This window comes from Arachis duranensis, chromosome 3 (assembly GCF_000817695.3).
Source record: "Arachis duranensis cultivar V14167 chromosome 3, aradu.V14167.gnm2.J7QH, whole genome shotgun sequence".
NCBI classification, from domain to species: Eukaryota; Viridiplantae; Streptophyta; class Magnoliopsida; order Fabales; family Fabaceae; genus Arachis; species Arachis duranensis.
Window position 1 is genome coordinate 117,572,114 of NC_029774.3, and position 19,854 is coordinate 117,591,967.

Below are 19,854 nucleotides of genomic sequence, written 5' to 3' on the forward strand. Positions count from 1 at the left end.
GCAGATAAACACTCATTCAAATGAGTAACCGCCCCTAAAATCTCTCTAACCGCTTCATCAAGCCATATCTTAACCTCCCTAAGATAGAGGGACGGTTAACACCCAAAAGATACGGCACTACTCCAACGGTGGTTATTGGCTCACCACTATAAATACACTGACACCCCTCAGGTATCTCTAAGCCCAATACTCTCTAGACCTGCTCACACCCTTGCTAACTTAGGCATCGGAGTGTCTTTGCAGGTACCACCCCCCATTCTCTCACACTCACAAGTCGGAAGGAGGCTCCAGCGTGCGAACCAGCTCGGAGACTACCATCCGCGGACGATTGGGCTAACTAGCGCCATCTATTCTATTAATCTCCGGTTACCCACCGTAACAGTAGCCATTTTCATGGTCGAAGGAGATATTGTACATACCATCAAGGAAGGGTTACATCATAATCCATTAGCCAAGAAGTTGGTGGAGTTGACTAGAGAAGGTAAGACCAAAAGATTTTGACTAGAAGAAGACCTTCTCTACACTAAAGGGAGAAGATTATACGTCTCTAAATGGAAAAATCTAAGAAAAAAATTAGTGAGAGAATGCCATGACACCAAGTGGATTGGTCACCAAGGTCAGTGAAGGACCTTGGCACTCATTGAATCTTCTTATTATTGGCCTCAAATGAGAGATGAAGTGGAGAGCTATGTGAAGACTTGTCTTGTGTGCCAACAAGATAAGATTAAAAACAAGACACCAAGTGGGTTGTTGGAACCTTTGCCTCCATCAGAGTGACCGTGGGAAAGTGTCTCTCTAGATTTCATCTCTGCCTTACCAAAGTTCGAGGGGTTTGGATCTATTCTTGTGGTAGTGGATCAATTTCTGAAGTACGCTACTTTTATACTTGCTCATACTGACTACATTGCAGAGGAAGCAGTACGACTATTCTTCAAGAATGTGGTGAAGTACTGGAGACTGCCTAAGAGCATCATTAGTGATCGAGATCCACACTTCACAGGACGACTATGGACAGAACTGTTCAAACTCCTTGGGTCGGAGCTTCATTTTTCAACAAGCTTCCATCCTCAAACCGACAGGCAGACTGAGAGAGTGAATGTCTTACTCGAGTGTTATTTGAGGCATTTCGTAAGCGCTAATCAGAAGGATTGGACAAAACTCCTAGACATTGCTCAGTTCTCATATAATCTACAAAGGAGTGAGTCTACAGGGAAGAGTCCGTTCGAGATTGTGACTAGACAACAGCCACTTACACCTCACTCTATTTATTCCTCTTACTCTGGGAAGAGCCCTGGAACTTATCATATGATTAAGTCATGGGAGAACAAATAGATGTCACTCGTCCTTACCTCAACAAAGCTGCAAAGAGGATGAAGAAATTGGCAGATAAGAAGAGGAGGCATGCAAGCTATCAAGTGGGAGACAAGGTAATGATCAAACTTCTTCCACAACGATTCAAAGCCTTTCGCAAGGTTCATAAGGGTTAATCCGTAAATACGAAGGGCCATTTGAGATCATTGGACGTGTTGGGGAGGTTGCTTACAAAGTACAACTCCCCCCCTTTATGAAGATCCACTCGGTCTTCCATGTGAGTATAATTAAACCATATCATGAAGACCAAGATGAACTAAGTAGAGGTGACTCGAGTCGTGCTCCACCTGTGGTGATTAGATCCTTTGATGAAGAAATTGAAGAGATCTTAGCTAATCGCATCGTGCGACGAAGAGGAGTACCACCAAGTATCCAATATTTGATCAAGTGGACAGGACTCCCGATAACAGAAGCTAGCTGGGAAGCTCGTGAAGATATGTGACAATTCCAAGAACACCTAGAGCGCTATCATGAATAGAACGCGACGAGGACGTCTGCGCATTAGGTGGGGGAGAATGTCACGGTAAATTTTAGAAGGTTAGATTTAACAGTGTTTGTATAGTTTTCTGGAGTATTTGAGAATGCTCTAGATGGTTCCAGAACGTTCTAGAATGTCCTAGAAGGTCTCGAAATACCCTAGAAGGTTCTAGAAGACTCTGGAAAGTCATATAGTATTCTAGAAGAGTGTGGATGTATATAGGAGTATGGAGAGTAGTATAGAAGAATCTAGAGTATTTAGAGAAATATGAAAGGATAGATATTTGTAATGAAGGTTCTAGATGATTAATCTAGACCGTTGATTATATTTAATCATAACCATCCATTGAGGAGGTGAATGGTTGTAAATAGGAGGTGAGAGTTAGTGTGAGTCATGCGTGAGTCATTTGGAATAAACACTTGAGTAATAAAGTGTTATTTCCACCAAAACTTCCTTTCTCTTGTGTTCTCTTGTGTTCTTAGCTTTCTTGCTAAATACCGAGGGCTGACTTAGTCTTAGTTTAAGAGATTGAGTAAGTCCAAATGTCGGCACAGTAGCGTTGGAGTGTATTTAAGTCCGTGACATGTAGCATTAAGTCCAAAATGTTAAAAAAATTTAATATCAAAATTAAAAAAATTTTATGTTAAAGTTAAACAATTTTTATGTTACAATTAAAAATTTTAGTGTTATTTTTTTCGTAAAAAAAATATATAATTTCACGTGTACATCTCTCAACAATTTTTGTTAAATTTAAATGAATATAATTAAACTTAATTAATAAAAATACTTAAATATATAAAATTTGTAAAACTTTATATGATTTATTTTTTATTTATTAAAAATAATTTAAAATCTTCTCCTAATAATATTCGTATCATATACTAGGACACATGTTAGTGATATCCATAAAATAATTCAAACATTTTTTATTTTATATTTTTGATATTGAAATAACAATCACATTTTTTTTAATGTAAACTGATAGTAAATTAGATCGAAAAATTTTTATTAAAAGATTAAAAAATTTAAAATACATAAATCAAACTCTCCAATTTATATATTACGACTTTTATTTCCATAAAAAACGTCTAACATTTTCCAGTGTAGTGATTTATCTACCACCGAAACTGTATCAAAGGATAACACTTTGATGAAGCCCAGATAACCTTACATAATATGCAGTCAGCATCAACAACCTTGTACCAACTTCCCAGTCTCCGGGGAAAGTTTCAAACTTTACTATCAAAAGCTCAACTTTTTCCAGTGAGGAGCTGTTTTTGCAGACCAAGAACAAGGCCTTCAGTTTCTGGGTCTGGGATGAGATCAGTAATTGCCTTAAGTGGTTCTTCTTCTTCTTCGTATGCAGTTGATGATGGGTTTGTTACACTGATCGAATATGTGGGCAAAAGAGGAATAAATGTGGAAGATGGTTTGGTGGTGTTGCTCGATCACATACAATATGCTTGCAAGAGAATTGCAACTCTTGTGGCTTCTCCTTTCAATTCCAGCCTTGGCAAGCAAGAGGGTATTGGTGCTGCTTCTGGTTCAGATAGGGATGCTCCTAAGCCTCTTGATATTGTCTCGGTAAGTTTTCCTTCTGTGATTACTACAACTTAAATAGTTAAATCCAATGTCATTTTATAATCCTTCAGTTTCATGTGATTGATTTGGTGCCAAATTTGGTTTGGGGGATTGATACTGCTCTGTGGTTTCTGTTTCTGAGAGTGTGGTTGATTAATTGGGTTGAATATGGCATGCTCGAAAATGAGAGAGCTAAAAAAGAACCGAATGGATATGGAGTTAATAATCATTTGCATTCATCTTTTGGATAAAAAATTATGTATTTTCCAATTAAGATAGACATGAGATGGAAGTGGAAACATAACTATATTCTTCCAGGTCTCGGAACTTGCAAGTTTCAATTCATGACTTTATTGTTCACAAGAATTGCAGCCAAATTGCCAATCTTTTGAATGCTGATAGAGACATATACTTAAATCTTTTAAAGCTATTGTGTTCTTTGGATTACATCCTATAAAGTAGTTCAGTTTTAAATTCTGTTCTTGCCATTTTATGTTGTTCATAGCTATGCAATTTCGTTTACTAACAGGATATCGAGGAATTAAGAAGTTAGTTTGTTAATCAGTACTTCCATCATGTATTACTACAGAATGAAATTATCTTGTCATCACTGCAAAAGTCTGGAAAAGTTGCTGTTATGGCTTCGGAAGAAAACGATGCACCAATTTGGATAAGTGACGATGGTCCATACGTGGTGGTAACAGATCCCCTTGATGGTTCACGAAACATTGATGCATCAATTCCAACTGGTACAATCTTTGGTATTTATAAGCGCCTTGAGGAACTAGATGATCTACCCACTGAGGAGAAAGCTATGCTGAATTCGCTCCAAAGTGGAAGTAGGCTGGTTGCTGCTGGATATGTTTTATATTCATCTGCAACTATACTGTGTACCACCTTTGGTTCCGGAACTCAGACATTCACTCTTGATCATTCAACAGGAGACTTTATCCTCACGAATCCAAGCATCGAAATTCCTCGCCGTGGTAACAAGTGTAGATAGTGTCCTTACTAATTTGCTAGTTGTTTATAACTTAACATTTGATTCTCCCTTATTATGTATCAACTTTACTTTCTTTGGTTTGCTGTTGAGTATCATTGTTCATTGCTATCTCTTCTTCTATACTTGTGTATAAAACTTGAGGTATATAGCTTAAAGATTTAATGCTTGATAGATTATGTTCTTGACAGGGCAAATTTATTCGGTGAATGATGCTCGGTATTTTGATTGGCCTGAAGGATTAAGGCGGTATATAGACACAATTAGACAAGGAAAAGGTAAATATCCAAAGAAGTATTCAGCTAGGTATATATGTTCCCTGGTGGCTGATCTCCACCGAACTTTGATGTATGGGGGCGTGGCAATGAATCCGAGGGATCATCTCCGGCTTGTGTACGAAGCAAACCCTCTTAGTTTCATTGTAGAGCAGGCTGGTGGAAGAGGATCTGATGGCAAAAATAGAATTCTTTCCCTTCAACCAGTTAAATTGCACCAAAGGCTTCCTCTATTCTTGGGGAGTTTGGAGGATATGGAAGAGCTAGAAAGTTATGACGATGTTCAACAAAGAGTGAATCCAGGTTATGAGGTTTGATAATGTGGCACAAAAGTTTTCAACATTGGTGTAAATCCAATCTGCTTCAGGAATTGTGATGCAAATATATTTTTCCCTTCTCTTGCTATTCACTTTTCTTGACTCTGCTTCCTTGAGATGACTATGGACACTGCTTACAACACTGTAGGGATATAAATTAATATGTCATCTATCATCTTATTTTGATTTGTTTTGGTCTTTGGCTGGTTTAAGTAGCAGAGTTTGGTGAAACTATATCATTCAGCAATAGCATAAATATTGCATGGTATGGTATTATAATTTAGCAGAAAACTTACAATATTCAGAAAAAAACCTAGTAATCTAAATGAATGCGTCGTCATTGTACACATATATAGAATAATAGTGGAAATGGCTTTAAGCATATCAATATTTACATCCTGACCACCAAAAAAGATTACAACGAAAAAAGGGCAAAGAACAAATGGATATTCATCAAATATTCCATAAGTGGCACTAACCGCAGTAATTGCTTTTTCACCGCGCGCATTTTAGCATGAATCTCGGTGTCACTCTCCCTCTCTTTGCTCTCTAATGAGTAATCTAATCTCTGCAGCTCTCGTCATCTGTTTCCACTGCCACCAGCTGACCAACTAGGGAGAAAATATATAAAAATAATAAAAGAAAATATGCAAATAAATACAAAACCATGCAATAAAAAGTAACAGTGAGGAGTTCTAGAAGGAAGAAGAACATGAAGAATTGGTAAGCTACTAGGCTACTAGCTAGTGGCAGGCAGATATTTTATATTGTGAAGTTGAGAGAGGCGATTATGGCAACGTGCTATCCGTCTCCATCACCAAAACGACATAGTATCGCTCCGATGGCCGACCCCAATTCCAATCCGAAACCTAGCTACTCTAACGGCCCTTACAGAGCCCCCAAGTCCAAGCCTACACCGCCTCCCCGCCACGCCACCTTCCGTATCCTCTGCCACGCGTCACGCATCGGCGGCATCATTGGTAAGTCCGGCAACGTCATCAAGGCGCTCCAGCAGGCCACCGGCGCCAAGATCCGGGTCGAAGACGCCCCGCAAGAGTCCCCCGACCGGGTCATATTCGTGGTGGCGCCAGTCTCTTCCTCCGCCGGCGGAAATGGCGGTGACGGCGATTCTGTAGACGGTTCGGAGGAGGTCTCGCAGGCGCAGGAGGCGCTGGTGAAGGTGTTCGAGAGGATACTTGACGTCGCAGCCGAGGGTGATAGCTCGTGTTTGGACGACGAGAGGGTTGTGTCGTGCCGTCTTCTGGCGGAGGCGGCGCAGGTGGGGTCCGTGATCGGGAAGGGTGGGAAGGTGGTGGAGAAGATCAGGAGGGACACCGGATGCAAGATTAGGGTTTTGAACGACCGTTTGCCGGCGTGCGCTGCGCCCTCCGATGAGATTGTTGAGGTCAGTGAGTTTTCCTTTTTGTTGCATGATGGTACATTGTGTCTGAGTAGCGTTGCTGTGCTGAATTGGGAGATTCTGCATGTGAGTAGGGTTTTTGGATTACTGGATCTGATTGTTTAGGATTATGAATGCTGTAAAGATAAATCACTAGGATGGAGGATTAATGAGGATTGTATGCTATTTATGCTGAGAAAATACCTTTTTGAGTTGTTTTAGGTAGAAGGCTGTGCCTCATCCGTAAAGAAGGCCCTTCTCGCAGTCTCTCGTCGGCTTCAAGATTCTCCCTCAGTCGATAAAACAATGAAGACGATGGGAAGCAGACCTTATGAAGTAGTTCAGCATGGAGCTTCCGGAGTTCTGCATGAGACTTCGACTGATCTGCGGCAAAGGACATCGGCATTATCGAATTTGTCAGGAGGCTCTTGATGTTTAGAATTCTTTGTTCGGATGACAGGGTTGGTGCTGTGATTGGAAAAGGTGGCAGTATTGTAAGAGCTCTTCAGAGTGATACAGGAGCCAATATAAATATTTTTCCTCCGTTCCCTGATTGCGAGGATAGATTAATTACTATTACTGCTATGGAGGTTTGTTAAATGCAATTGCTTTTATTTTACTTTTTCTTGCATCTTGTAGTTGTATGCTTGTATTCTATCATATTTTCTATAGTTATTAACTTTTTCTTTTCCTGATGGCTCCATTCTTTGCAGAATCCTGAAACGAGATATTCCCCAGCACAGAAGGCTGTTGTGCTTGTTTTCTCCAAGTCGGTAGAAGGCATTGTTGAGAAAGGGCTAGACTTGGGATTTAAAAAGGAGTTGTCTGTTACTGCACGTCTTGTAGTCCCATCAAACCAAGTGGGCTGTTTGATAGGGAAAGGAGGAGCAATAGTATCAGAAATGCGGAAGGCAACAGGGACTAGCATAAGAATAATTGGTGGCAACCAAGTTCCAAAGTGTGTATCAGACAACGATGTTGTTCAGGTGCGGAGATGATTCTTTATTTGGCATTGCTCAATCAAGAGTTGCCGAAGAATGGTTCTTATTTCTTCACTACATTATTCTGTGTAACTTATAATGCAAAGAAACCAACTCCTCCCTAGGCCTGAACAGTTTTCTTTTTCTCATCACTCTTTCTTCTATTTTGTGTACTTAAATGGTGCCAGTTATACCTTGACTTATCTTCAAAAAGAAAATGTAAGCCATACATCTTCCGACCATTTCCTTTTACTACCAGTTACACCTCTTTCCTTTCCTTAAACAAAACATTTTCCTTTGAGTGCCATATTTGTTTCTCATGGAGAATGAGGGTTTGATCTTAGAGTAGGAGCTGTTTATTCTCCATTCCCCTTAGCTTGCAGCCTAACTATCATTGACCAACCAACCATAATAGTATTCATATTTCGGTTTCATGTTTCATCTAATCTTTGGACTCCCAAAAGAGATAAAGGTGACTTGATTGATACCCCATGGTCTCTAGTGTCATTCAGTTTCACTTATATGGCTTAGCATATTTGGAGTTGACAAGAGAAACATCGTATTTCATAGAGTATTTCTATTTACATAAAAAACTTATAATATATTTTTGCAGTGAATTCATCAGGACAAATCTTGCAATGATGTTTATGGATTTGTTAATTACTATATTTGTGTTTTGTTGCCAGATATCAGGAGAGTTTTCAAATGTTAAGGATGCATTACATAATGTAACTAGTCGACTGCGGGATAATCTTTTTGTTAGTGTGCGAAACAGTGCTGGAGGACGGAATCTTTCCTCTGTACCAGCTGAGACCAATCCCTATGGGAGACCGAGGGATCATATTCCTCTTGGAGGTCCACCAGTTCTTGGTGTTCCTCATAGTCTAGGTACACATTCTCTGTCCCAAAGCTTAGATCATCTTTCACTGAATCCAAATTTAGATCATCCTTCACCAGGGTCCTGGCCACAACAGGTATATTGCTTTTTCTCTGCTGGCTTCTGTTCCATTTCAAGATCTCCTTTTAGTATATGATTAAATATGTTTGCAGAGAGTGGCTGGAATAAATTCTAGAGGCACCAATGATGTTGTCAAGGGGTTGACTTCTCGAAAAGGTGGCTTAGAACATGGCAGGTTGGTGATGTCACTTGATGCACACTGGAGTTGCATATATTTTGATTAGTATGAAGTGCTATTTATGGATCAATATACTCACTCTTGTTTTTGGTGGCATACACCACCCTTAAAATATGATCAGTTCATGTACTTGTATGAGATTGCTGGTTTATGTTGATGAGCTCATATTGTCATATGTTCTTAGAAAACCAGTTTTCTGGTGTCATGCCCCCTTCTTTTTGGTGGCAAACCATTACATGAAATTAGTCTCTATTGTTCTATTAAAAAACTTCAATATTGACTATTCTGTTATCATTGGTCATTTGCATAATTTTGAACCCTGGCATTGAGGTAAGTCGTGGACTACTATAACATATTTTATTGTGTTGATAGTGAATTAATTTACTGAGTAGACCTAATGCATATTACAATATTTAGGTTCCCATCTAAGCATGTGATTGATAGGTGATCATCCCACTATAAATGCTTGCCTAGGTTGATTATTTGCTGTGGCCTATGGAATAAGAAGAGGCTCCTCCTCACTCTAAACATTTTACTAGCAAAAATATATGTTAGAAGAAAACATAAACGAACAAGAGGAAGCAATTTCTGATAGAGTAATGGAAGTGGTTATTAATACTCATCTTTCCTCTGCAGTGGGAGTAAAGCCACCATGGTGACCAAGAGAACTGTGGAAATTCCGGTACCTGATGATGTTTTTGGCTCTGTATACGGGGAAAATGGGAGCAATTTGGATCAACTGAGACAGGTACCTACCCTGAGATATATGATGGGCACATGTTTGATTTGTTCTTTTAATTACTAGGGAGTTTTTTTTTTTTTTTAATCACTAATTTGATTTCATAACTCCGCCTATGTTACACTTGCGGTACATAGCCGGTCCCAAGCCCGGATAAAGGAGGAGGGTTGTGTTAGGTCTTCGGCAACCAACGTAAAAATATAGCCGAACCCCCCATGACTAATTTGATTTCATAATTGGTTTTTGTTTAGCCTTCACTAGAGAAAAGGTAAGTTATGGTGCTTAAGCCTTAAATCACTTGATATTTATGGTAGAACCGTAGAAGTATATGTCGTGCTTCTTCTCTATACTAGGTGTGTAGGCTATTTTTACCAACCCCCACCATCTTTTTCTTGAATGTGTTCTGTTCTTTTATCAGATTTCAGGTGCTAAGGTTACTGTCCAGGAACCGCGTCACAGTACAAGGGACAGGACTGTCGTCATATCTGGTACGCTTGACGAAACTCGAGCAGCAGAAAGCCTTCTCCAAGCTTTTATTCTCAATGGGTCACCCTCATGATGACTATCTCATTAATATCCCCATTAATTTTAAAATTGATTTAGTTATTTTAGCATTTTTTTTAAATTATTTTTTTTACCCCACCTAAAAGAAGCAATCAGCAATGTACACTACATTAGGAAAATAGGGAGGCCAGGTATACTACAGTAAACTTTTGCTAAATTAATGTCTGAGGCAGTTCACTGAAGGGTAGTGTACTGACTGGAACCTCGTTAACGTTTGGGCTATATCTACCTCAGTAGTCAGTAACAAGAAGCCTTCCATTAATCAACATTTGCCGCATCTTTCGTTGATCCAGTTGAACTGGCTTAATTACCCCCAATTTTAATGTGCGTGAACATATCTCGATGAATATTTTAATGATCTCTCACATCTCAGGAAAGCAAAAAAGCATGTCAATTGTTCTTCGCCAATCCTTAAACGCTGTGAGCGGTGATTTGTCAAAACACTAATTTTGAAATTTGAGTGCCCTTTTAAAACAGAAAAAAAGTAATATAGCAGTTTTGCACTGTGAATACTCAATGGAAGGCTTTCTAATAGTTCCATAAAATCAAGGAAATCGATGTTGAGAATTATTGCATGTCAAAAAGATCACCCACGTATAGTGAACCAGAGATAAACATCTCAAGGCTTATCCACAATCATGTAAATTAGTGTTAAATGAATCATTAAAACAAGTTGGTGACCCAATCGGAAAAAGCATTCAAGTCCAAAGTGTAACAATTGAACAGCTGCAGCTTAAGGGGTAGGATTAAGAGTGATCACCACATTATCATGGACTCCTTGCAGGAGTAACTCTCCGTCATATGATACCACTTTCCGTTTTTTGGCTGCCCTTAGCGTTCCCACAAGTGCTTCAAATATATTTGCGCATTGATCATCGTTAAATAGTGTTCCAAATGTAACCTTCATAATACAAGCCATACGGTGGTCATTTAGATTATGCAATGCATTAGGGTATATGACATGAAACTTACACATACATGATACACGCTCATATACAGGCAAATAAATTCACTGCTATTTGCTCTGACATCGTCATGGACTTGTCCAACTAAAATATCACAATGCACTTGTTGATTACTATATTTTCTAGTGTATTACTGTGTGAGACAGTTTATAGCATTCAAACAGAACAAATTTCAGGTTTCTGTCAAGACTTCGATTACAGTTATGCATTACTTATGCAGTCCTTTTCATTTATTTATTTTTGTCATTGAATATTTCAACTTCATTGTCAGCTTCAAAATTTCATAAGACATAATGAATCAAATCTATACGTTGGAGACTTGAAATGATAGCTTTCCCAAGAAAAACAAAACTATCTTCTTGGTTATTACTATCAAGTAAAATTCATGCATTTGGCACAACCAGAACTGATTATCATCCCTTCTGTTTTCATTTCGAATGGTAGGCCTAGATCCATAGTTAGATACAAATGAATGAACATGAACATCTATTAGCGAATTAAGGTTATTAAGAATTTAAGATCCCATTTATATCACCAGAAGATCTAGAATGCTTGCATACACAAGTATGATGAAATGACTAATATTTTGATATTGGAATTCCATATTATTATATGGAAAACTCTAGGGGGCCAGCAGTTTTATTGAATTTTGGCCAGCATGTAACCAGCAGAGAAATGTGAACCGTTGGATGAAATCTTACACCAATCTCACACCATCAAATTATCATTGATGGCTAGTTGATGGCTAACAATCACAAAAATTGCTAGCCCCCTAGCATTGCTCTTATTATATATATGGATAAGGAAGATCAAAAGAAAAGAAGATCCGAATTGTAGACCTTGTAAGAACCATCTGTTTGGACCTGACCGAGCTTCTTGATCTCTTCTCTGAGGCGTTGAACCTCTTCTTCTACATTCATGATTGCAACAACAATATCTTCTCCTCAGCTTAGGATTTAGGAATTAGGATCACCACCACACACGAAATTATCCTTTTTCACCGGGTGAACATTCTCTTCAGCCTCGCACTATTTTATACTTGAATATGCACTTTGTTATTAAAGTATAAAATGCATAGTGGACGTACGTAATTAACTACACACGATCAATAGTAAAAATGATTAATGCACTAATTATATTTATCCCAACATCTATCATAAAAAGCAATAAACTTGATAATAGAGGAAGAAACAATTTTTATAACTCAATTATGACTATTAATGAGAAATAATATTAAAAAATATCATATGACATTATATAAAGATAAATTATTTCGAAGAGATGAAATATAATAAAAATTTTATGATATAATACAAAAATAAAAGATTATACCATCTAAAAAGAATTCTTATGCGACAACATAAAGTCATAAAATAAAATTTAAATATCTAAAAATAATTGTAAAAATAAAATAAAATAGATGTGTCTTCTTAAAAAATAAAATAAAATGCAAGAAAAAAAAAACGTTCACTGCACGCATTTCTTACCTTGTGTGCAAGAAATTTCCTCTGGAATCAAACTCGTATCATTCAAAAAACCCCCCTCGCAGCTCAGAACTCACTCTACAACAACCACCATTCCGTTCTCTCGGAAATCCTAACCCTTTGCTTTCGATCATCATCCTCCTATCATGGCCGAAGACCATCACGGTGTTCCCTTTTCTCCTCCGTCGTCGTCCTCCTCGTCATCACCGGCTCCGCTTGGCTCGTCGGTGATATCACTGGTGAACAGGCTGCAGGATATTTTCTCGCGCGTTGGGATACAGAACACCATCGAGCTGCCGCAGGTGGCGGTGGTTGGGAGCCAAAGCAGCGGTAAGTCGAGCGTTCTAGAGGCGTTGGTCGGACGCGACTTCCTTCCCCGCGGCAACGACATCTGCACCCGGCGGCCCCTCGTTCTTCAGCTTGTCCAGACCAAACGCCATCCCGACGGCACCGAAGAGGAGTTTGGAGAGTTTCTCCACCTTCCTGGCAGGAGGTTCCATGATTTCTCACAGATTCGCAGGGAGATTCAGGTATTTTCATTTTTATCATTATCTTTGAGTTGGAATGAATCTTTCTTTCTTGTTTAAAATTTATTTTATTCTATGTCTTGCATTTCTTGCTGAATTTTGAATCTGTGATTATGAAACGAAGTTGTAATGAATTAATGATGATGATGTTCTGTAGTTTTCTGGGTTTATAAACAATGAAATGGAGCAAACAAATGGTTGAGTGAATGCACAGTTTCAAACTAGAGGGAAATGAGTGTGTGTGGGTTTTGAATGTGATGTTTGGTGGATGATCACTGTTAGTTACTATGATATCGGTACTTTTGGCGGCTTATTGCTGTCTTGCTTGAAGGTTTGTTACTTTCTCTTTAACCGGGTTTAAGCTCGTGAAATAGAAACAGTTGAATTTGGAATGCCTGTGATTTTGGATGTTCTCTACTGTGTAATGCTCTTGATGGATTGATGAGGTACAGATGATGCGCTTTCTGTTGATTAATTGTCTTTCCTTTACAGCTTCTTTTAACTTGTGTATTTCCGTTTATCAACTTTTGAATTTCTTATGCCATGATAAACTAATTATTGTCTAGTGTGCATTACTCTTGATGGATTGGTAAGGTATTGACTGTACGATAAATGTCCATTAGGTGTCTTTTCTTTGCTGCTTCTTTTAACTTGTATATTTTCCTTGATTAACTTTGTTTTATATTATTATTATCTGTAGGCTGAAACCGATAAAGAAGCAGGAGATAATAAAGGAGTCTCAGATAAGCAGATTCGTCTAAAGATTTTTTCTCCAAATGTTCTGGATATCACACTTGTTGATCTTCCAGGCATAACAAAGGTTCCTGTTGGTGACCAGCCATCTGATATCGAAGCCCGAATCAGAACGATGATCATGTCATATATCAAAGTTCCCTCCTGTCTCATTCTAGCTGTCACACCAGCTAATTCGGATTTGGCTAATTCAGATGCTCTTCAGATGGCAGGAATTGCTGATCCGGATGGTGTGCTTTTGCTTCCTAATGCCTTAAGCTCTATTCTTTTCACATCTCTGTGATTGCTTTAAACTGTTTGTTGTTCTGTTGCAGGAAATAGAACGATTGGTGTAATCACAAAGGTCCAGTATACTCTTCCAACATACATTTGTGAAATATATAATATTATTTCCAAGTTCTAACAAGCTTAGGCGCCTGTATGGCCTGTCCTGCAGTTAGATATCATGGACAGGGGTACTGATGCCCGGAATCTGTTACTAGGAAAAGTTGTTCCTCTTCGACTTGGTTATGTGGGTGTTGTAAATCGTTGTCAGGAGGTAATGACACAATCATACTATGGTGAAGAGAGTGTTTGGTATTTTGGTACATTTGTCCGGTGCATATATTCTAATTGTTCAAATAAGTGACTAAATACACTTGTGCACACGAGCATTGATCTTCCTTAGAGAAAAAAAGAAGGCCCTAGTAAATTCCTTGATTAGCATGCTGGTCTTGCTGAAATCTAGTTGTCTATGTTCTCTCATCAAACCAGGATATTCTCTTGAATCGAAGTATAAAGGATGCTCTTGTTGCTGAAGAGAAGTTTTTCCGCAGTCGTCCTGTAAGGATGCACCACTTATTATTACTTTTGTTGTTGTTGATGCTGTTGTTTCTTGATTCACTTATTTTTCTTATTCTGTTTGTAGGTATACAGTGGTCTAGCAGACAGCTGTGGAATTCCTCAATTGGCAAAGAAATTGAACCAGGTTGAATCTCTGCAACCTTGAAAGCACAAATCAGCTTTGTTATTTATTTGTGTCTATCTTCTTACTGAAAGACCGATCCTGCAAGACCAAACCATAAATTCTTATAAGATTGTGATTTCTGGACTTAAACTTGTTATATTTTCTCTTTACATATCTCTGCAGATTCTTGCACAGCATATAAAGACTGTTTTACCAGGTCTGAGAGCTCGTATAAGCACTTCGTTGGTTGCACTTGCCAAAGAGCATGCAAGCTATGGAGATCTCACAGAGTCCAAGGCATGTGTCAATATACAAAATTACAGAAGTGTTCCTATGACTTTCTTAAATATACTGTATAAAGTCCTTGTAAATAAAAGCAACATGCTTTCTTCTTTCACTGGGAAATTTATCTTATGTTATGTTGTATTTCTTTATCTCCAATAGGCTGGTCAGGGTGCTCTTCTCCTGAACATCCTTTCAAAATATTGTGATGGTACCTATTATCTCTACTGTTTGACTTTTTATTCTTTCTTCAACCTTCACATTTCTTAGCTCCTTCAATCTTATCAATATTTTGTTTCCTTGTTGAAAACAGCATTTTCCTCCATGGTGGACGGGAAGAACGAAGAGATGTCCACTTCCGAGCTATCTGGTGGGGCAAGGATTCACTATATTTTCCAATCCATCTTTGTGAATAGTTTAGAGGTATAATCTGGTATTTACATATGGCATAAAGCTCTAATAGGAAATGAGATATATGTATAAAGTGACACAAAGACGAGGATATGGATATTTCTAAGTTTTATGGCACCACATGACAAATTAGTATGAAATTAACTCAAAAACAAAATTCTGAAGTTAGTTAGTTATTATAAAAATGTTTGTATTTATCTAGATACTATTTTCCATCTATCTAGCTTTAAAATTAAGTGTGAAAACTTGTAGTTAATAATGTCTAGTAGTGTCCATAAATTGTTCAACTTCTTTGCTCCACACATAACACACACATCAGGGGTGACAGCCTCATGTGGCCTTTGAACCTTGAGAAATTATATCTTGAGCGCTAGTTGCTCAGTCCTATTATGTTATGTGACTTTGTGTTATCCTGCAGGAGGTGGATCCATGTGAAGATCTGTCTGATGATGATATTCGTACTGCCATACACAATGCAACTGGACCTAGATCGGCATTGTTTGTTCCAGAAGTAGGTCTTTAAACTCTGTTATTTTATTGATGTTAATCTTCAAAATTTCCGGAGTTGAAGCTGATTTTTATTGATTCTTGTTTCGCATTTGTTTAGTTGAGACTACATTTCTATCCTATAATTTTTTCTTTCCTTCAATTTTGAGAACATATTTATCAATTATATTCAACTAATTAGGTCCCATTTGAAGTCCTCATAAAAAGGCAAATATCTCGTCTATTGGATCCAGGCATTCAGTGTGCCAGGTTTATATATGATGAATTAATGAAGGTATGTTTGATGTTTGCCATTGTCTCTCTCTCATTACTATCTTACAAGCATGCACCAAATTAAAATTATTTCTCTTCAGATCAGCCACCGCTGTATGGTCACTGAACTGCAGCGGTTTCCTTTCCTGAGAAAGCGCATTGATGAAGTTATTGGGAACTTCTTAAGAGAAGGACTTGCTCCCTCAGAGACAATGATTGCACATCTGATAGAAATGGAGGTTCGCCAAGATATTTAACTATGATGGATAAATGCATACTATCTCTACCTTCGATTGCAATTAAAAATAGTAGATGCTCAAATTCAGTTATGCAATCCATTTTAGATATGATTTCACTATGTCATCATCCTTGATTGCTGATGTCATAAATCATAACCTTTGCGTTATTCATGCCATAACTTAAATATACCCAACTAAAAGTGATTTATGTCATAATTGATATTGAAGGCAAATGTTGGAACGGAAATTATAGTAGTTTCACTGTTGATGTACTTCTGAATTTCAACTTTGGTTATTTCATGTATCTCTGATTTTTGTTGAAAATAGTTCCTGTTTTCCATAATCCTTGATATTTTCTTGCTGAATAGAATGAGTCAATTATTTATTAATTCTTAATGAAGTAGTTTGGGTGTAAAGTGAAGCCTTCATTTATTCAGATATGTCTCACTTAAGATTTTAAATTGATGGGATTCATAAATTTCATCTCTATTGGAATGAGTTTTACCCTTTGCTTGCTTGCTTGGTCAGTCATGGCTTGGTGTGCCATCTCAAAGTATTGATGATTTGTATTCTTTTGCTTGAAAATTCTAAGAATGAATATTGATTATGTTCTGGAACTTACAAGAACAATTTAACACTCCATGCCCCATGAGTGAATACTTATTCCATGTTCATCATGTCTTAGTCCATGTTCCAACTACTTGAATATACAGATGGATTACATAAACACTTCCCACCCAAATTTTATTGGTGGAAGTAAGGCATTAGAACTTGCAGCGCAACAGATGAAGAATTCTAGAGTTTCTCTGTCAGTTGCTCAAGTGAAGGTATAATTCTTATTATGGACTCTTATCCAGTTATGCTACATGCTTTTCATGCTAGCTGTGAACAAAAATTTATGCTCTTTTCCTTGTTCTAAAATTTTCTTATTAATTTTCAATAGGATGCTCTGGACTCTGATAAGGGACCAGCATCCGAAAGAAATGGGAAGTCACGAGGTATGCTTCCTCTTCCACGACAACCTAATGGAGTTGTGATTGATCCGGTGTGTAACTTTATCCTGTTATATATATGTACCTAAACCCTAAACCAAGATATGTATGTGTTTCTTTAGTTAGAAACCAAGGTATGCTAAATTAGTTTCTTGTTCTGGAACATCTTCGATAAAACACAGGGCAACCGTGTTCATTCAGATGTTGAAAAAGTGATACCTTCCGGTAATTCGTTTTTCTATTTGATGGTTGAATTTGTCTAGTAGACGTATGTGTTAAATTTTTTTATGCTTGAGGCTTTTTATCTCCAGGAAACGCTAGTGGTGGTGGATTGGGTTGGAGGCTCCCATTCGTGTTTGGTGATGGTGACAATCGTCCAGTTGTGAAGGAGAATACAGCTAGTAAGCAACATACTGAACCAGTTCATGGTATGGAGCTATCATTCTCCATCATTCAATTGAGAGAGGTATGCAGATATGTATTGGCATATCATCTTTAGCTATATCAATACCTTCCATGCAGACACACACAGACACACATTTTGTTTATTCTCAATGTGCTTTGGTTTCTGTAGCCCCCTCCTGTCTTGAGGCCATCTGAGAGCAGTTCGGAGACAGAAGCTATGGAAATCACAGTAACAAAGTTGCTTTTGACATCATACTATGACATTGTCAGGAAAAATGTCGAGGATCTTGTTCCTAAAGCAATTATGCACTTCTTGGTACTTCATATTTTTATTTCAATGTTTGCAAAATTTTGTTTTCAAATTAGATGTTGGAATAAAAATGTGAGAAATTTGTGATCTCCTGCTTTCTAATAGAAAAGGATGTTAGTATACAAATACAAAATTATACATATTCCCAATTTTCCTAATAAAATGGGACAGCCCAGTGCACAAGCGTACCGCGTTAAGGCATCTCTCTCCTATCAAAATTAGTGATATTTGATAGAAGGTTTTTAATTTAAAACCCATTAGATGATTTCTCCTAAAGCTTACTGCTTGTAGGCAGCCTTGTCTTTAGCATGGCCATAAATGTTGTAATTCTTGTAACATCTCTTGTTGATATCAGTATATCATTTGTGTGGAATTATTTTGGGCCAGGAGCCTATGAACTTTCATAGCATCCTATGAGATTCTATTTGCTAGTTGTTTTGAAGTGTATGAAGTAACATAACATAATGTTGATTAGGTAAATAATACCAAGAGAGAGCTACACAATGTGTTCATTCAAAAGCTGTACAGGTAACTGATGGTGATTTTGTCCTGCTAACTCAGATTGATTCTGGTGTCCATCTAAAAATTGTCTCTTGTATGCTGATTGTGTTTGGCGTGTTACATACGTACCAGAGAGGATCTGTTTGAAGAGATGTTGCAAGAACCTGAGGAGATTGCCAAGAAAAGAAAACGATGCCAAGAGCTTCTCCGTGCCTTTCAACAGGCTTTTAGGGTGGGTGATTTTCATAATTTGGTCAGGGTTGTTCTGTTTGTGTGCTGTTTTACAACATATTTGATTCTCTCTAATGGTTGGTCTCTTTGATTTCTGTGAAGGTGTTCATGTTCTTTGGTGTAAACATGAACTTCGCATCCATACTGGGTTCATATATTGTTTCATAAAATTAGTTTGGTTCACGTTGATTCAAGTTGTTGAATGTTGTTTCACTTTATATTCTAGGCCATAATAATGGCTAGCCTTGATTTCCCCTTAATCGTTGGCCATGGTTTTCTGTTGTCTGATGACTGTACTTTCTATTGGCAGGACTTGGACGAACTACCACTTGAAGCCGAAACAGTAGAAAGAGGATACAGTTTGGCTGAATCAGCTGGCATGCCTAAAATTCATGGACTGCCAACTTCATCAATGTATAGTTCCGGGGATTACTATTCAGCTTCTCCCAATAACCAGAAGTTTAAGAAATCTTCACATTCTGGGGAACTTAGATCAAGTTTAGATTCAAATGGAAGTTGGGGAGCATATATGTAAGTTTTTCCCTCCCGCATGTGTGACGTATGAAGCTAGCTGAAGCCCTTCTAGGTAGTATCTCAAAGGAATTTGACTTGAGCCATTTTTATTTTTTCATTTGTTTAAGCTGTGGCAATTTTTTGGGTTTTGGAACCCTTGACTGCCGAAGCTAGACTTACATTCAATTACCGTTTCTGAATAAAATGGTTATTGAATGTTGGTCACTGCTCATTTTTACATTAGAGTTTTCCTTTTTTCCAATGTTCTAGGCTCCTGCAAAGAATAAGGGGAGCGTATATGACCTTGCACAGTTTCCACTATCGTTTTCATTAAACATCCATGATAATCTTTTTGTTAAATAGTCAGAAATTGTTCATAGCGTCCTTTAGAGTATGTATGGATGTTGTTCGGTACAATATATATATATAGCAGACATATTAACTGTTAGACGGCAAATTCAGACTATTTTAATCCTCTTTTGCTGTAACTTCTGTTTTTAAAATTTTTAAGACTAGTGTTATTGTTTTAGGAGTAATCTTCTCTCAGATTTAGAATATTTTCTTCTATTTTTTTTTTCCGTTTTTTTTTTTCTTTTGAGAGGGTCCCATGTTGACGATCATTAGTGATTTATTCTGGGATTCATCTCTTATGAATAACTTCTTTTTTCGTCAATAAGAAAAGTAAATGCAGTGGAA

At 37.8% G+C, this 19,854-nt stretch overlaps 4 protein-coding genes across 5 annotated transcripts; 3 read left to right on the forward strand and 1 right to left on the reverse strand.

The window, feature by feature from the left end:
* The first annotated feature begins 2,936 nt into the window (after window positions 1-2,936).
* LOC107480475 (fructose-1,6-bisphosphatase, chloroplastic) lies at window positions 2,937-5,210 on the forward strand. Its single transcript, XM_016100616.3, has 3 exons — window positions 2,937-3,433; window positions 4,020-4,416; window positions 4,622-5,210. Exons 1-3 carry the CDS (start codon window positions 3,026-3,028, stop codon window positions 5,020-5,022), a joined length of 1,206 nt encoding a protein of 401 aa, XP_015956102.1. The 5' UTR covers window positions 2,937-3,025; the 3' UTR covers window positions 5,023-5,210.
* A 373-nt stretch (window positions 5,211-5,583) lies between these two features.
* On the forward strand, window positions 5,584-10,108 carry LOC107480476 (KH domain-containing protein HEN4). The gene is given in 8 exon segments (XM_016100617.3): window positions 5,584-6,427; window positions 6,644-6,833; window positions 6,836-7,011; window positions 7,135-7,407; window positions 8,088-8,375; window positions 8,452-8,534; window positions 9,174-9,285; window positions 9,695-10,108. Coding segments are annotated over 8 exon segments (1,878 nt in total). The 5' UTR covers window positions 5,584-5,812; the 3' UTR covers window positions 9,836-10,108.
* A 147-nt stretch (window positions 10,109-10,255) lies between these two features.
* Window positions 10,256-11,725, reverse strand: LOC107480453 (costars family protein). The gene is made up of 2 exons (XM_016100597.3): window positions 11,645-11,725; window positions 10,256-10,741 (listed from the first exon to the last, which is right to left on the reverse strand). The coding sequence occupies exons 1-2, from the start codon at window positions 11,723-11,725 to the stop codon at window positions 10,574-10,576; spliced, it is 249 nt and encodes an 82-aa protein (XP_015956083.1). The 3' UTR covers window positions 10,256-10,573.
* Window positions 11,726-12,283: 558 nt separating this feature from the next.
* Window positions 12,284-19,615, forward strand: LOC107480474 (dynamin-related protein 3A). Of its 2 annotated transcripts, XM_016100615.3 has the most exons (20): window positions 12,284-12,819; window positions 13,517-13,799; window positions 13,884-13,912; window positions 14,006-14,107; window positions 14,323-14,391; window positions 14,477-14,536; window positions 14,699-14,812; window positions 14,960-15,008; window positions 15,111-15,220; window positions 15,627-15,719; window positions 15,897-15,989; window positions 16,069-16,206; window positions 16,920-17,033; window positions 17,150-17,251; window positions 17,381-17,423; window positions 17,510-17,664; window positions 17,773-17,919; window positions 18,389-18,441; window positions 18,547-18,646; window positions 18,956-19,615. In XM_016100615.3, exons 1-20 carry the CDS (start codon window positions 12,436-12,438, stop codon window positions 19,178-19,180), a joined length of 2,463 nt encoding a protein of 820 aa, XP_015956101.1. In that variant the 5' UTR covers window positions 12,284-12,435; the 3' UTR covers window positions 19,181-19,615. The 2 variants fall into 2 exon arrangements, with proteins under 2 accessions (XP_015956101.1, XP_020994577.1); XM_021138918.2 differs by lacking the exon at window positions 17,381-17,423 and having other exon boundaries at window positions 17,150-17,204.
* The last annotated feature ends 239 nt before the right edge of the window (window positions 19,616-19,854 follow it).